Below are 16,121 nucleotides of genomic sequence, written 5' to 3'. Positions count from 1 at the left end.
CGGAACAGAAATTTTCGTTTTGATCTGTTAGGTAGACTGAAATCTGCCTCCTATTACTCTTGCCCAAGTCCGTCGGAATGCACAATGGACATGAATGGATGCAGGTGACCAGACAGGATGCTTACGTACGTGTCACCTGTCAGAGTCGTATCTAGACGTATCAGGGATCCCATATCACTCCAACTGCACACGCCTACATTCTAGAGCGTCCACCAGCTTGAACAGTCCCCTGCTGACATTCAGGGCCCATTGATTCATGAGGTTGTCTCCATACCTGTACACATTCATCCGCTCGATACAATTTGAAACGAGACTCGTCCAACCAGGCAATATGTTTCCAGTCATCAACAGTCGAATGCCGGTGTTGACGGGCCCAGGTGAGGCGTAAAACTTTGTCGTGCAGTTGCCAAGGGTACACGACTGGGTCTTCGACACCGAAAGCCCATATCGATGATGTTTCGTTGAATGGTTCGCACGCTGACACTTGTTGATGGCCCAGCATTGAAATGTACAGCAACCACAGGAAGGGTTCTGTCACTTCAGTCGTAGTTGGTCCCATTTTTGCAGGATCTTTTTCCGGCAGCAGCGATGTCAGAGATTTATTGTTTTACTGAATTTCTTACATTCACGGTACACTCGCGAAATGGTCGTACGGGAAATACCTCACTTCATCGCTACCTCGGAGATGCTGTGTCCTATCGCTCGTTTGCCATCTATAACACCACGTTCAGACTCACTTAAATCGTGATAACCTGCCATTCTAGCAACAGTAACCTATCCAACACCTGCTCCAGACACTTGTTGTCTTATGTAGGCGTTGCCGACCGCAGCGCCGTATTCTGCTTGTTTACGTATCTCTGTGTATGAATACGTACGCATGTACCTGTTTCTTTGGCACTTCGGTGTATATCTGCATGCTGTTGTAATGTCGTATAAGATACACTGTTAGGGTAGCCAGTAGTATTTTAGCAGACGAAGTGGTAACCATGTATTTGTTACAATGTAGTAATTTTACACTGTTTGTTGCTCAGTGGCAATGGTTGTTCAGTATTTACATGGGTTTTGTAACTGTATAAATCACCTGAATCTGATGCTTTTGATCGGTTAGATACATAGCACGAATGATAGGTCCATCTCATGATGCTGGTCGTGGGGTATCAATAGGAGTGCACTGCGCAAATGAGGGAGGGGGGACTAAAATTTTTGGATAACAAATTTTGGTAATTAATATTAAACATAATTTGGCTCATAAATTTGATAATTATGATTAAGCTAAAAGCATTTAGAGACGTGTCTAAACAAGATCATAGGTTCACCACATGGTTTCAATCTTGGATCGCAAACTATCGTAATTAAAACGACACTTATGCGACATTAATTAGAATCTATATAAACAAGGGTAAGAGCCCAAGCCAGTAGTTTGTTTACATAAGTAGATTCAAATGGCTCTGAGCACTATGGGACTTAACATCTTAGGTCATCAGTCCCCTAGAACTTAGAACTAGTTAAACCTAACTAACCTAAGGACATCACACACATCCATGCCCGAGGTAGGATTCGAACCTGCGACCGTAGCAGTCGCGCAGTTCCGGACTGCGCACCTAGAACCGCGAGACCACCGCGGCCGGCTTACATAAGTAGAGCTGGTGCAAGTGGCCGTTTTGCTTACAGAAGAAGAATGTAACCTTTGTCCCAAAAGCTACCCCCTCCCCTCTCACTGATGCAGGTTTATATGTAACTAAGTAATTTCCGTCAGATGTTTGTACATTGACTTTTACTAGTTACTTAAAGACAGTAGTGACAATCTGCTAGAGATGGAAACAGAATAATTTTGAAACTGTAGAGCTTCTATTTCAACAGAAAGTTAGTCTTATTTCGAACAATTTCTCTTATGTTTCCCTAATGCTATCCATTGAGCTTTTCTGTTTCACTTGTCACTGTGCCGGCGCATAATCCATTCGAAGTAAAAACGTTAAACTGTTTATACGTTTCAGATTTGGCCGGAGGATACAGTTTCTTATGAGCGTGGGCTTGATGGCAGTATCCCGATCACTGCTAACTGTTTCAGCGTCAGTCTTCCCACTGTACGTCGCTCTCTCGGCGGTGGCAGAGAGTCCAGGCATGCCTAGCTCAGAATCAGCTATAGCCATCGGTAAGCTTCTCTGACTTCGAAAGAATGAAATTAAAATGTAGTTGCATACTACTATTCACTCGAAAGTAGGAATTAGATCAAAATAATTAAAACTGAAAAGTGTGGGATATACATCTTCAAAAGATTTGTAGTTTCGTTTATATTTGCTGAAACATTTAAGAATACGTTAATTTCTTCTCATTAGTTTCATAGAAGTGGACTGCTGATTCAAGAGTTTCTGTAGAATTACAACTTTTTTCCCTTTCTGAAACATGTATGCAACCATGTCTACTTTATCTTACACTGTGTGTTGATACTAATATGTTTATTTTGTATTACGTTGTGTTGCAATATAATCGTCTTGAAACGTATTTTTGATGTGAAAGTATTTTCTAAATCTGGTTACAAGTTAGATTCTTAAAATGCGTGAAGTGAGCTTCTAACAAATAAGATACATGCTTTAAGAGGACATTGTACGTGAGCCACTAAAGAAGTGTTACATGGGAGACCCAGAACGTGACTGAATACTTCGATCATGTTGTGTGGTGCCGTGTGCCTAAAAATATATTTGTTGGCTTTATGACTCTAAAGTTAGCGGTGTCTGATGCTGTAATAACTTTTGTTGTTGTTGTGATCTTCAGTCCTGAGAATGGTTTGATGCAGCTCTCCATGGTACTCTATCCTGTGCAAGCTTCATCATCTCCCAGTACCAACTGCAACCTACATCATTCTGAATCTGCTTAGTGTCGTCATCTCTGCCAAATCTACGATTTTTACCCTCCACGCTGCCCTCCAATACTAAATTGGTGATCCCTTGATGCCTCAGAACATGTCCTACCAACCGATCCCTTCTTTTACTCAAGATTTGTCACAAATTTCTCTTCCCCCCAATTCTGTTCAATACCTCCTCATTAGTTATGTGATCTACCCATCTAATCTTCAGCATTCTTCTGTAGCACCACATTTCGAAAGCTTCTATTCTCTTCTTGTCCAAACTATTTATCGTCCATGTTTCACTTCCATACATGGCTACACTCCATACAAATACTTTCAGAAACGACTTCCTGACATTAAAATCTATACTCGATGTTAACAAATTTCTCTTCTTCAGAAACGTTTTGCTTTCGTTGATGTTCATCTTATATCCTCCGTTCAAGACACTGTCCATTCCGTTCAACTGCTCTTCCAAACCCTTTTCTGCCTCTGACAGAATTACAATGTCATCGGCGAACCTCAAATTTTTTATTTCTTTTCCATGGATTTTAATACCTGCCCCAAATTCTTCTTTTGTTTCCTTTACTGCTTGCTCAATATACAGATTAAATAACATCGGGGAGAGGCTACAACCCTGTCTCACTCCATTCCCAACCACTAATTCCTTTTCCTGTCCCTCGACTCTTATAACTGCCATCTGCTTTCTGTACAAATTGTAAACAGCCTTTCGCTTCCTGTATTTTACCCCTGCCACCTTCAGAATTTGAAAGAGAGTATTCCAGTCAACATTGTCAAAAGATTTCTCTAAGTCTACAAATGCTAGGAACGTAGGTTTGCCTTTCCTTAATCTTTCTTCTAACATAAGTCGTAGGGTTAGTATTGCGTCACGTGTTCCAATATTTCTACGGAATCCAAACTGATCATCCCCGAGGTCGGCTTCTATCAGTTTTTCCACTCGTCTGTAAAGAATTCGCGTTAGTATTTTGCAGCTGTGTCTTATTAAACTGATAGTTCGGTAATTTTCACATCTGTCAACACCTGCTTTCTTTGGGATTGGAATTATTGTTGCGACTCAGGTCTTTCAGTGCTCTGTCAAACTCTTCACGCAGTAGGGCCTATCATATCTCCCATTTCATCTTCATCTAGAGCCTCTTCCATTTCCATAATATTGTCCTCTACAACGTCGCCCTTGTATAGACCCTCTGTATACTACTTCCACCTTTCTGCATTCCCTTCTTTGCTTAGAATTGGGTTTCCATCTGAGCTCTTGATATTCATACAAGTGGTTCTCTTTTCTCCAAAGATCTCTTTAATTTTCCTGTAGGTAGTATCTATCTTACCCCTAGTGATATATGCCTCTACATACTTACATTTGTCCTCTAGCCATCCCTGCTTAGCCATTTTGCACTTCCTGTCGACCTCATTTTTGAGACACTTGTATTCCTTTTTGCCTGCTTCATTTACTGCATTTTTATATTTTCTCCTTTCATCAATTAAATTCAATATTTCTTCTGTTACACAAGGATTTCTACTAGCCCTCGTCTTTTTATCTACTTGATCCTCTGCTGCCTTCCTTACTTCATCCCTCAAAGCTACCCATTCTTCTTCTACTGTATTTCTTTTCCCCATTCCTATCAATTGTTTCCTTATGTTCTCCCTGAAACTCGGTACAACCTCTGGTTTAGTCAGTTTATCCAGGTACCATCTCCTTAAATTCCCACCTTTTTGCAGTTTCTTCAGTTTTAATCTACAGTTCATAACCAATAAATTGTGGAATGAGATTTTCACTCTGCAGCGGAGTGTGCGCTGATATGAAACTTCCTGGCAGATTAAAGTTGTGTGCCCGACAGATTAAAGTTTGGAAGGTAGGAGACGAGGTACTGGCAGAAGTAAAGCTGTGAGTACCGGACGTGAGTCATGCTTCGGTAGCTCAGTTGGTAGAGCACTTGCCCGCGAAAGGCAAAGGTCCCGAGTTCGAGTCTCTGTCGGGCACACAGTTTTAATCTGCCAGGAAGTTTAATAAATTGTGGTCAGAGTCCACATCTGCCTCTGGAAATGTCTTACAATTTAAAACCTGCTCCCTAAATCTCTGTCTTACCATTATATAATCTATCTGATACCTTCCAATATCTCCAGGCTTCTTCCATGTTTACAACCTTCTTTCATGATTCTTGAACCAGGTGTTAGCTATGATTAAGTTATGCTCTGTGCTAAATTCTACCAGGCGGCGTCCTCTGTCATTTCTTACCCCCAATCCATATTCACCTACTACGCTTCCTTCTCTCCCTTTTCCTACTATCGAGTTCTAGTCACCCATGGCTATTAAATTTTCGTCTCTCTTCACTATCTGAATAATTTCTTTTATCTCATCATGCATTTCATCAATTTCTTCGTCATCTGCAGAGGTAGTTGGCATATAAACCTGTACTACTGTAGTAGGCGTGGGCTTCGTGTCTATCTTGGCCACAATAATGCGTTCACTATGCTCTTTGTAGTAGCTTACCTGCACTCCTATTTTTTGGTCATTATTAAACCTACTCCTGTATTACCCCTATCTGATTTTGTATTTATAACCCTGTATTCACCTGACCAGAAGTTTTGTTCCTCTTTCCACCGAACTTCACTAATTTCCACTATATCTAACTTTAACCTATCCATTTCCCATTTTAAATTTTCTAAACTGACTGCCCGATTAAGGGATCTGACATTCCCCCCTCCGATCCGTAGAACGGCAGTTTTCTTTCTCCTGGCAACGACGTCCTCTTGAGTAACCCCACCCGGAGATCCGAATGGGGGACTATTTTACCTCCGGAATATTTTACCCAAGAGGACGCCATCATCATTTAATCATACAGTAAAGCTGCATGCCCTCAGGAAAATTTACGGCTATAGTTTCCCCTTGCTTTCAGCCGTTCGCAGTAGCGGCACAGCAAGGCCGTTTTGGTTAGTGTTACGAGGCCAGATCAGTCAATCATCCAGACTGTTGCCCCTGCAACTACTGAAAATGCTGCTGCCCCTCTTCGGGAACCACACGTATGTCTGGCCTCTCAACAGATACGCCTCCTTTGTGGTTGCACCTACGGTACGGCTATCTGTATCCCTGAGGCACACAAGCCTCCCCACCGCCGGCAAGGTCCATGGTTCATGGAAGGGGGGGGGGGTAATAACTTTTAATGGTGGTAATTAGTAATTATGAAAGACTTAAGGTTCTGGAGAGGTTAGGTGTAAGATTTGGACGGAATACAGCTAAAGGACTGCGGGAACTGGATGAGCTTCTTGTACGTGAAGCAGAGCTAGCTGCTCAGCAAATGACAAAAGAAGCAAGAAAGAAAAGAAGGAGGCAAGCACTGGGTTGTTGTGACACTGAAGAAGACACAGACTATGAGCCAGGGCAATTCTAGTGCATGAAAGAAGCAGAAATGTAAGTCTGTATAAGAATTTGTAATAAAAAAAATTTTAAACCTCAATATCTCTGAACTACATTTTTTGCAATAAATGACCCGTTTTCTAAAAAAAGTACTGATGGTAGAGACATGAAATTTTCACAGCTTGCCAAGTGTGAGATTCAACACATATGGAAGTAGACTAATTAAAATATCCTGAGTTGTTTTGTTTTTATGTTCATTTATTTATAAAATTCTGTCAAAAAATTAGGTGTTTGAAAGAAAACATAACATGCCCCACAATACAATGTTAGTAATAATTATAGTTCAGTGCATCTAGAAAGGTGCATTCAATAATTATGGAAAATTGTAAGTTGGTGTCTTTAAAAGTTTCCAAGATAATACGTCACAACATTCGATAATTTAACGTTGGCAGCATGGGACATACAACGTCCCCATAAGTCTTGGACAGAAATAATAAAAATTAGTTATTCCAAATGTGCTGTCGAAATGAATATTAGCATTATTTTTTGTTAAATTTTGAGGTATGTGGTTTCGGCTGCAGCACCAGAGTATTTTATGACAGGAATTGTAATCCATTATCGATACATCTGTTTCAGGAATCGAACTGACTGGCATCAAACATCGCTCGCTCGTCAACTTTTTGGCATTTACCTTTTACTGTTTGGGAACAATTTCTATGGCGCTAGCAGCATGGTTGTTACGAAACTGGATTCAGTTTCTGTTGATTTCATCTGTCCCCTGCTTCATTCCATTGTTGCTACACAGGTAAGTACTTCAGTTATGAATTAACGTTCTGCACTTTTTTATTGGTCTATTGGTTCTCTTTCATGTGGACACACTGTCGTAAGCCGTATCGACGTCTCTAGTTTATATTTTTATGATATAAGAAATCTTCAAAGTTATCTTTGTATAAAGGATTAAAATATAAGAACTGAGAAGAAATAGATATGTGTGTAGTTTACACTGACTTAAAGAATTAAATCTGCTGAAAGGTGATCGTTTCGTGACGGAAGTCGTTAGTTAGGTCGATGAATGTGTTGGTTGGAATGTTATATGGTTGTGGAGGTATCAAGAACGTGATTTGAGCATTGTGAAAGTTTGGTGATAGAATTTCTAACCGAGTCTTACGTTGTAGAACAGTTAGAGAAGGAATATGCTGTACATGGAACTAAGGATAAATTCCAGCAAGAATTTATGGACGAAGAAGAGGCAGTTGCCTATGGTAAAATTTACAATGCATGACACTGAAGAGTAGGAGATGTACTTAGCGGTGAGCATGCGATTTCTCATCCCAATGCAAGACAAAAGTGTTTCTAACAAACGGAGTCCCGCCCATAGGTTTAAGAGAAATGTGATTTAAGAAACGGGGCTTCGGCAACGCTGTAACTGCGTGAAGTGTAGCCAAGAACATGTATCATGAACTCAGCGCCCTGACGGAGCTGTCCCATTACCTGAGTGAGACGAAGCAATGCCGTAAAGAATGAATATGTAAACTCGCTGATATTTGAGTCGCGTTCGCACGAAAAAAAAAAATTTTTTCAGTTAAAGCATCAAACTACATCCAGTTTACATCTCCACAACGCAGTGTCTTGTGAATTTATTTCTGTTACTGTTGCCTGTTTTTAAACACTGAGACATGACATGAACTTCTCACAGACCTAAGCGACCATTTGTTTCGTCCATGACACAAATATAGCCAATAGAGGGTAATAGTAGACACCGTAACATCATCTGCATCCAATGAGGCATAAAAACACAACAGGTACGCTGCACTAGACTGCACATTATGCAATGCACAATAATTCCATTCCATACGTTTGACGTCCAGGCTTATGTTCACAGAGGTGGAACGTACAGTTACGGGCAACGTTCACTTTGGAGAAGAAGCCCAAGGCGACCGACCGCCTTGCATTTGCAATCACTTCGCTAGTCGCTTGATCACACTTTGCTGGACCCTACCCAACACACCTGCAGTCACCACTGTTGAAGTGGCATACAGGCGAGCTGTTAGATCGCTTACATCAGCGAGTGGAGTATTACAAACTGGTTTCTAAAGGTCGCTACAAATAAAAATCTAGTGATTTAAGGGCCAGGGAACGTGAAGGCTAGAACATTGGACCTCCACGACCAATATATTTCCTTGGAAATGCTTCATTTAAATAATTACACACATTAATCCCAAAGTGCGGTGGTGAACTATAATGCTAAAACCATAGCTGTCGCCGAACACGAAGTGGAACGTTTTCTAATGGGTCATGCAAAGTATTGCAAAGAAACTTATGATACAGAGGCGCATTCAACTTGTCTGGCAATAGGTAAGGGCCAAAAAGAGCTCCTTTCTCGATCCGAGCCCACAGGCTTATGCCAAGCTGGTATCGGTGATGTTTCGACCAATAATGGCTGTTCGGGGGGGGGGGGGGGGGTTGAAAACACGTTCACGAGTAAGGTAGATTCATCAGTCTCTATCACATTATCTTCCATTTGATGCAAAAGCCATTCACAAAACTATACTCGTCGACTTCGGTCTTCTGGCCACTGGTGCTGAGTTAACATGGAATGATGTGGATGCAGTTCTTCATCGTGCAAACAAATCAATAAGCAGTCTTTGAGATATCTGAGACTGCCTTGCAATATCACGTGTACTTCACCAAGGTGAAAAGTTTCAAGGAATGTGTCCTCTGTTAGTAGTATATGTGTTAGTCCTTGTGTAACACGGCTGGGGGACAACTGGTGGGGGACGCTTAAACTGTTCTGGCTTTGACCATGTGCCCTGTCTACCCCACATACCTGGTACTCCCGTGCAGTCGTATTATTTCTGCTCCACACTGCTGCTGGCTTGCCTGAAATTATGTTTGTAAATATGCATGCGTGTTTAGAGGAGCCACTCAACACTAAATACAAGCCGGCCGCTGTGGCCGAGCGGTTCTAGGCGCTTCAGTCTGGAACCACGCGACCGCTACGGTCGCAGGTTCGAATCCTGCCTCTGGCATGGATGTGTGTGATGTCCTTAGGTTAGTTAGGTTTAAGTAGTTCTATGTTCTAGGGGACTGATGACCTCAAATGTTAAGTCCCATAGTGCTTAGTGCCATTTGAACCATTTGAACTAAACACAACACTGTCCTACGTCTGGTATGAAGTTATATTCTGAGACGATAAGAAAATCGCAGGTTGAACTGTTTCCACACTAAGTCGTAAGTGTTGATGCCAATTAACATTCTTGCTAATTTGATGAGAAGTCATAATTATCATTCCCTTATTATTGTACAGTATTCTTGACGACGTTAATGTCTGTGACTGTTGTACTTCGCGCCGTCACACGTATTTCACAGTCTTACTCTGGCCGAACCTACGGTGATAGATACACAGGCAATGATGATGATTATCTGTCCACAATTAGCACTTGGACGAGCGTACGCGTAAGCGTCGCGACGTGGCTGATTATTGATGATGGGGAAACGTGATGACCGAACACTTGTTCTTACGCTCGCTTCAAGACACTGGCACCTGATTGCTCTCCTTTGTGGTAAACTATTTTACTTATTTGCATTAGTTTCATTCTGGGAGGCCGAACACGACGTGGATGAGTGATGTGCGGTACGACGCGCAAACGGGCAGCTACTCTAATACGTTATCGGCGGCTCTGCTCATACTTAATTACTTGTGTACGCACTTCTCAAAATTGGTTCAGATGGCTCTAAGCACTATGGGACTTAACTTCTGAAGTCATACCTCCCCTAGACTTAGAACTACTTAAACCTAACTAACCTAAGGACATCACACACATCCATGACCTAGGCAGGATTCGAACCTGCGACCGTAGCAGCAGCGTGGTTCCAGAGTAAAGCTGTGAAGCTCCTAGCACTGCTCGGTCACAGCGGCCGGCTTACGCACTTTTCACTGAATCCATTTCCGTATCTCATTACTTCACGATGATAGTACTTGCATCCACACTTGATCTTCCATAATAATGCCTTTCCCATGAAGAACTACCCACAACACAACATAGCAGCTCCGTGTCCCGTGCTCGACTCTGCAAAACAGCCGCTCGCAAAGATACCACGCAACCAAGCCAGCGATATAACAATACGCTTACACTTGGACGACCTCTGTTCGTTACTTGTGGACGAAGACGACTGGTTTACCGAGGCGATGAAAAACATTCTTATTGGGATGGTGGCTTTGAGGGTACCATGAAGCACACATACGAGCAGCAGCAGCAGCAGCTTGATTGGCAGATGCACCCAGCACCAAAAGCATATCGACATATTCATCGTTTGTGTACTGCATCGGGAAGCCGCCCTACATGAACTTGAGGGGACCAATTATGGTTGCGCAATGTGCAGTTTAATGTATCCCACTCTCGTGTGATAGGCTGTTGTCATGTGACAAAGTAATGTCCTGCTTATAAACGACGAGAAATGGGGAAGGACATCTAAAAAGTAAGAAATGAATCTGAACAGCATTTTTTTCTTTTTGTGTAGGAACCATAGCTCCATAATGGATATGGGTTTGATGCCCTATCAGTCCACACAGTGAGCTAAAACAGCCGGTATGGTGGTGCAGAGTGATACGCGTTTCTCTGTGCACTGCGATGCGCTGCACGATGTGACACTGCAGTTTTTAATTACATTTACATCATCATCATCATCGTCATCGTATTCTTCTTCTTCTTCTTCTGTGTCTGTCTTATGACAACTTTCATGTGGAGGCTCTCCATCGTGTTCTAATCTAGCATCTTCCTCCTTCGTCTGCTTACATGCCCGTCGTCTAATGGTATCCATTGTTTTCCTACCACTTCCTCTCAATCCTTATACGTTTCCCTGTGTAATTATTTCTTACCGTCGGTTTCATACATGTGTTTTCAAAATTCGCCCTCTTTGATTTTGCTAGATAAACTTGCCTTGAATCTGTATGAGGAATCGCATGGCGACCTCGCAGTGCGGCATTTTCTCGTCACGTAGTACAATGTGCCAGTAGCAACGAGTAGAGAAGACATAACGGGATTTGGTAGCTCACGTTTGGAAGTTTGCGGAATGCTGTGAGCTTAATTAGAAGGACGCCTGTGGATGACGGACGCAAAAAGTGAGATTTAGAGATCTTCGTTCAAGGGTTAATACAGTCTGATTAAAATAGGGGGCAGAATTTCCGGAAGATGGTGACGGGATGTAATTCATGTATTAGTATGGTTTAAGCCATTTCCAACTTCCTTTTAGACAGTTTCTAAGACAGGCTTTCTTATAAATCTGCAGAAGAAAATCAGCTCAGCTGTTTTATCGCTTTAGTAAGACTTGGTAAGACTTGCGCAATGATAGTGGAGGCTGAGGTGGATGTTGAGGAAGAAAAATCAATGGTTGGTTATCCTACGACTATATTAACGGGTTGTAGACATTTAAAGAAGACATACAATTATGAATGTAGAGATGAAGCGAAGTTTGTAAAGCTGAGAAAGGTGGGTAGAGGGCGAACGAGAGAGTACGGTCGTCGTGCTGATATAGCTGGGTCATCCGAAATAGACTCGTTTACGTTTTTACGATAAGCTCGGGCACTGAAGGTTGAAGTGCTTTCAACGACACTCAAGTCTTCATATAATAAAAGGAACTATCATAGGTTATAGAAAGTTCCAGCTGGGAATATTTGGTAGGGGATTTACACTTCCATCATTTGCGTTACACCCTCCGTCAGAACAAAGACATGAGAACTATTTCTCACGTCTCAGATAAAAAATATGTAAGCCTAGTTAAAAAGAACGAAGAATGATCATTAGGAAGCTAAGGAGAAGAATGTTTAAGATGAAGTGAGTTGACAAAATGATGGAAATAGCTGACGATGGAAGATTATTGGAAGTGATCAGAAAGAGGAAAAAATTGTCGCTGGGAGGTATACCGCATAGCAATTGTCGGCAAGAAAGAATTATAGAGGGAAAACCAGAAGGAATGATGGAAAGGATAAGGAGGATGATGGATGACGTGGAGGAAATTACACCATGAACATGCAAACAGATGAAGGAAGATGTTTAGAACAGGACACGTTTGGGAGCTTCCACTTGAAAACTTTGGTAAGACAGATGAAGAAGAAGAAGAAGAAGAAGAATAAGATGATGATGAAGACGTTTGAATGTAAATGTAATCATTTATTAGCTTGCACAACAGAGTCGACTTGCTCGATGTGTTCATTGTGCTATTGGTATTTATTGGCTCAGACGACTTAGGAAAAAATAATCGTAGCCTCACCTGCCTCGGCAAACGTGAATACCCTGAAGAGCCAACCTGTCTAATATCGTATACGGCCCTCGCGAGCACGCAGAAATGCCGCAGTACGACGTGGCATGGACTCGACTAACGTCTGAAGTGGCGCTGGAGAGAACTCACACTATGAACCCTGCAGGGCTGTCCATGAATTCGTAAGAGTACGAGGGGGCGGAGATCTCTTCTGAGCAGCATGTTGCAAGGCATCCCACATATGCTCAATAATGTGCATGTCTGGCGAGTTTGGCGGCTAGCGGAAGTGTTTAAACTCAGAAAAGTGTTTCTGGAGACTCTGTAGCAATTATGGACGTGTGGGGTGTCATCTAACACAGTCCTGCTGGAATTTCGCAAGTCCGTCGGAACGTACAATGGACGTTTGTGGATGCAGGCGATCGGATAGGATACTTACGTACGTATCACCTGTCAGAGTCTTATCTAGACGAATCAGATGTGCCATATCACTCCAAGCACACGCCTCACACCATTACAGAGCCTCCACCAGTCCCCTGCTGATATGCAGCGTTCATGGGTTCATGAGGTTGTCTCCATACCCATACACGTCCATCCGCTCGATTCAATTGGAAACGAGACTCGCCCGACCAGGCAACATGTTTCCAGTCATCAGCAGCACATTGTCGGAGTTCACGGGCCCAGGCGAGGCGTAAAGCTTTGTGTCGTGCAGTCATCAAGGGTACACGAGTGGGCCTTCGGCTCCGAAAGCCCATATCGATGACGTTTCGTTGAATGGGTCGCACCCTGACACTTGTTGGCCCAGCATTGAAATCTGCAACAATCTACGGAAGGGTTGCACCTTCTGTCACGTTGAACGATTTTCTTTAGTCGTCGTTGGTCCCGTTCTTGCAGGATCTTTTTCCGGCCGCGGCGATGTGCACTCGTGAAATGGTCTTACGGGAAAATTCCGCTTTATCGCTACGTCGTAGATGTTGTGTCCCATCGTTCGTGCGAAGTCTACAACATCACGTTCAGTCTCACTTAAATCTTGATAAACTGCCATTGTAGCAGCAGTAACCGATGTAACATCAGCGCCAGACTTTTGCTGTCTTATACAGGCGGTGCCGACCGTGGCGCCATATTCTGCCCGTTTACATGTCTCTGTATTTGAATACGCATGTCTGTAACAGTTTTATTGGCGATTCAGTGTAGCTTGCGAGGTGTCAAATGCATCTTTGGTCCAGCAGCGTGACGGTTTGTAGTATTTGATTTTATTTATTAAAAATTTTGTTCTGCACAGCACCGCCACAGACATGAAAGAAAGAGGAAATTCCTACGAAAAAGTCATTAAAATATTATAGAAAGGACGTAGGTTAAATGAAAATCACTACAATACTAATTCTAGAAACACCACAGACTTTTAAAAAATATACTTTTTATTCATTTAGCATAAGCAAAACAAAAAACTGACAATAATGTTCATTAACCTTGCTTATTCGAATATCATTCAGTATACTGTACGGATTAGTCTTTCACAAATGAAATCATAAATACGCTACGTTTCTGGCACACTTAAGATGTTCCACATCAAATTATTGGCTCTGAGCACTATGGGACTCAACTGCTGAGGTCATTAGTCCCCTAGAACTTAGAACTAGTTAAACCTAACTAACCTAAGGACATCACAAACATCCATGCCCGAGGCAGGATTCGAACCTGCGACCGTAGAGGTCTTGCGGTTCCAGACTGCAGCGCCTTTAACCGCACGGCCACTTCGGCCGGCCATCAAATTATTAAATCCCATTTGGAAGTGCTATTATCCTTCATCAATTTTCTCGGACACATTGTAGTGATAACTACCACTCATCAACGTGATAATGTTGACGGGAACCATTCGTTTCACTTAGTCAATCATGTACCATTTACTTCTTTGATTCAAACTTTTCATCTGATGGTATGGCTGTGGTAAATGCTTTAAAACACTTAATTGCATCCAGCTGTAGGTGTAAATGTAATTATTATTAGCAATTCATTATTAATTATGATGAAACAATTTATTTTTGCAAACAGAATTCACGAATATCATAGGAGACAATCAGCGATTTTCTATATATATCTAACGAGTCTATTTTACAATAACAGGCAAATCATATTCATACTATTGTGTAACAAATGTTTTTCCTTTATATTAACACCTAAACTTTTTCTTTCAATCTCGTCCTTATCTGAACATCCTATTTTACACTCAACAGACACACACAAACACAGACAGATGCATTTCATGTTTCTGAATTGTGTGTGCATTTGATGCTACCATTCACGTGAAATGTTTCATAGCTCTTAATCTGACAACGTGCAAGCGGCTGCGTTGGCATTGAGTATTTGGCAGCAATAAAACAATAAACAATAACTTTGAAGCAGCCATATTGCCTTGAAATCTGTGGAGTACAAACCACTCGATCGTTAGGTAGAATAGGATACTGCTGACAATTAATCAAAGGTAAATATATTTGCCATTGGAAAATGTAACGTAACTCAAAAGGTAAACAGGTATTGAAGGAAGCAAAAGATGACACAGTCAAGACAACACTATGTTGCTGCAGAGAAAAAACAGCAAGGCAAATAGAGACAAAGATTGGCGAATTTGTAATGTATTACGTTTTATTTTAATTATTTACTTGTCTTCGATACTACTGCATTACACAGCCATGGGTCTGCTTTCAGAATTCGTAAGTGTTGAAATGGATCGTCTAAGAGGTTGAGAAACTTTTGAAAATATTTCTTTTATTCTCGTTAGTGCAGAGACGTAGGTGACAAAATTAATTATACAGCGATATACACGTAAACAGATTGCGGTAGTATCGCGTACACAAGGTATAAACGGGCAGTGCATTGAAGGAGCTGTCATTTGCACTCAGCCGGCCGTTGTAGCCGAGCGGTTCTACGCGCTTCAGTTCGGAACCGCATCGCTGCTACGGTCGCAGGTTAGAATCCTGCTTCGGGCATGGATGTGTGTGATGTCCTTAGCTTAGTTAGGTTTAAGTAGTTCTAAGTTCTAGGGGACTGATGACCTCAGATATTAAGTCCCATAGTGCTCAGAGCCATTTGAACCATTTGCACTCAGGTGTTTCACGTGAAAAGGTTTCCGACGTGCCTATAGCCGCACTACGGGAATCAACAGGCTTTGAACGCGGAATATCAATTGGAGCTAGACGCATGAGCCATTCCATTTCGAAAATCTTTAGGGAAAGCAATATTCCAAGATCCACAGTATCAAGAGTGTGACGAGAATATCAAATTTCAGGCATTAATTCTCGCTATGACCGAGATCACCGGTGGTTACGTTGAGTTGTCAGTGCTAACAGACAAGCACTTCATGAAATAATGGCATAAATCAATGTTGGACATACGACGAACGTATCCGTTCGGACAGTGTGGTGGCATTTGGCGTTAATGGCGTTGGTTGGACCACAGACGACTGGAAAACCATGGCCTGGTCAGATGAGTCCCGATTTCAGTTGGTAAGATGTAGTGGTAGGGGTTGAGTGTGGCGCAGACCCCACGAAGCCATGGACCTATTTCTCAACAAGGCACTGTGCAAGCTGGTGGTGGCTCCACAATGATGTGGGCTGTGTTTACAAGGAATGGTCTGGACCCTGATTATGTTCGGCT

The 16,121-nt window shown here is 42.1% G+C and overlaps 1 protein-coding gene across 1 annotated transcript in view; it reads left to right on the top strand.

Annotated features, from left to right (window-relative positions):
- The window catches only part of LOC126474112 (solute carrier family 22 member 7-like), a 98,387-nt gene that overhangs the window by 33,254 nt on the left and 49,012 nt on the right, over positions 1-16,121 (top strand). Inside the window, exons 4-5 of the mRNA XM_050101538.1 lie at positions 1,995-2,152; positions 6,849-7,017. Of these exons, the coding sequence (XP_049957495.1) occupies positions 1,995-2,152; positions 6,849-7,017 (327 nt within the window). The remainder of the gene's footprint in view (positions 1-1,994; positions 2,153-6,848; positions 7,018-16,121) is intronic.

The sequence above is a fragment of the Schistocerca serialis genome, chromosome 4 (assembly GCF_023864345.2).
Source record: "Schistocerca serialis cubense isolate TAMUIC-IGC-003099 chromosome 4, iqSchSeri2.2, whole genome shotgun sequence".
NCBI lineage: Eukaryota > Metazoa > Arthropoda > Insecta > Orthoptera > Acrididae > Schistocerca > Schistocerca serialis.
Note: the sequence above shows the minus strand (reverse complement) of the source record. Positions and strands in the feature narration are given on the sequence as shown.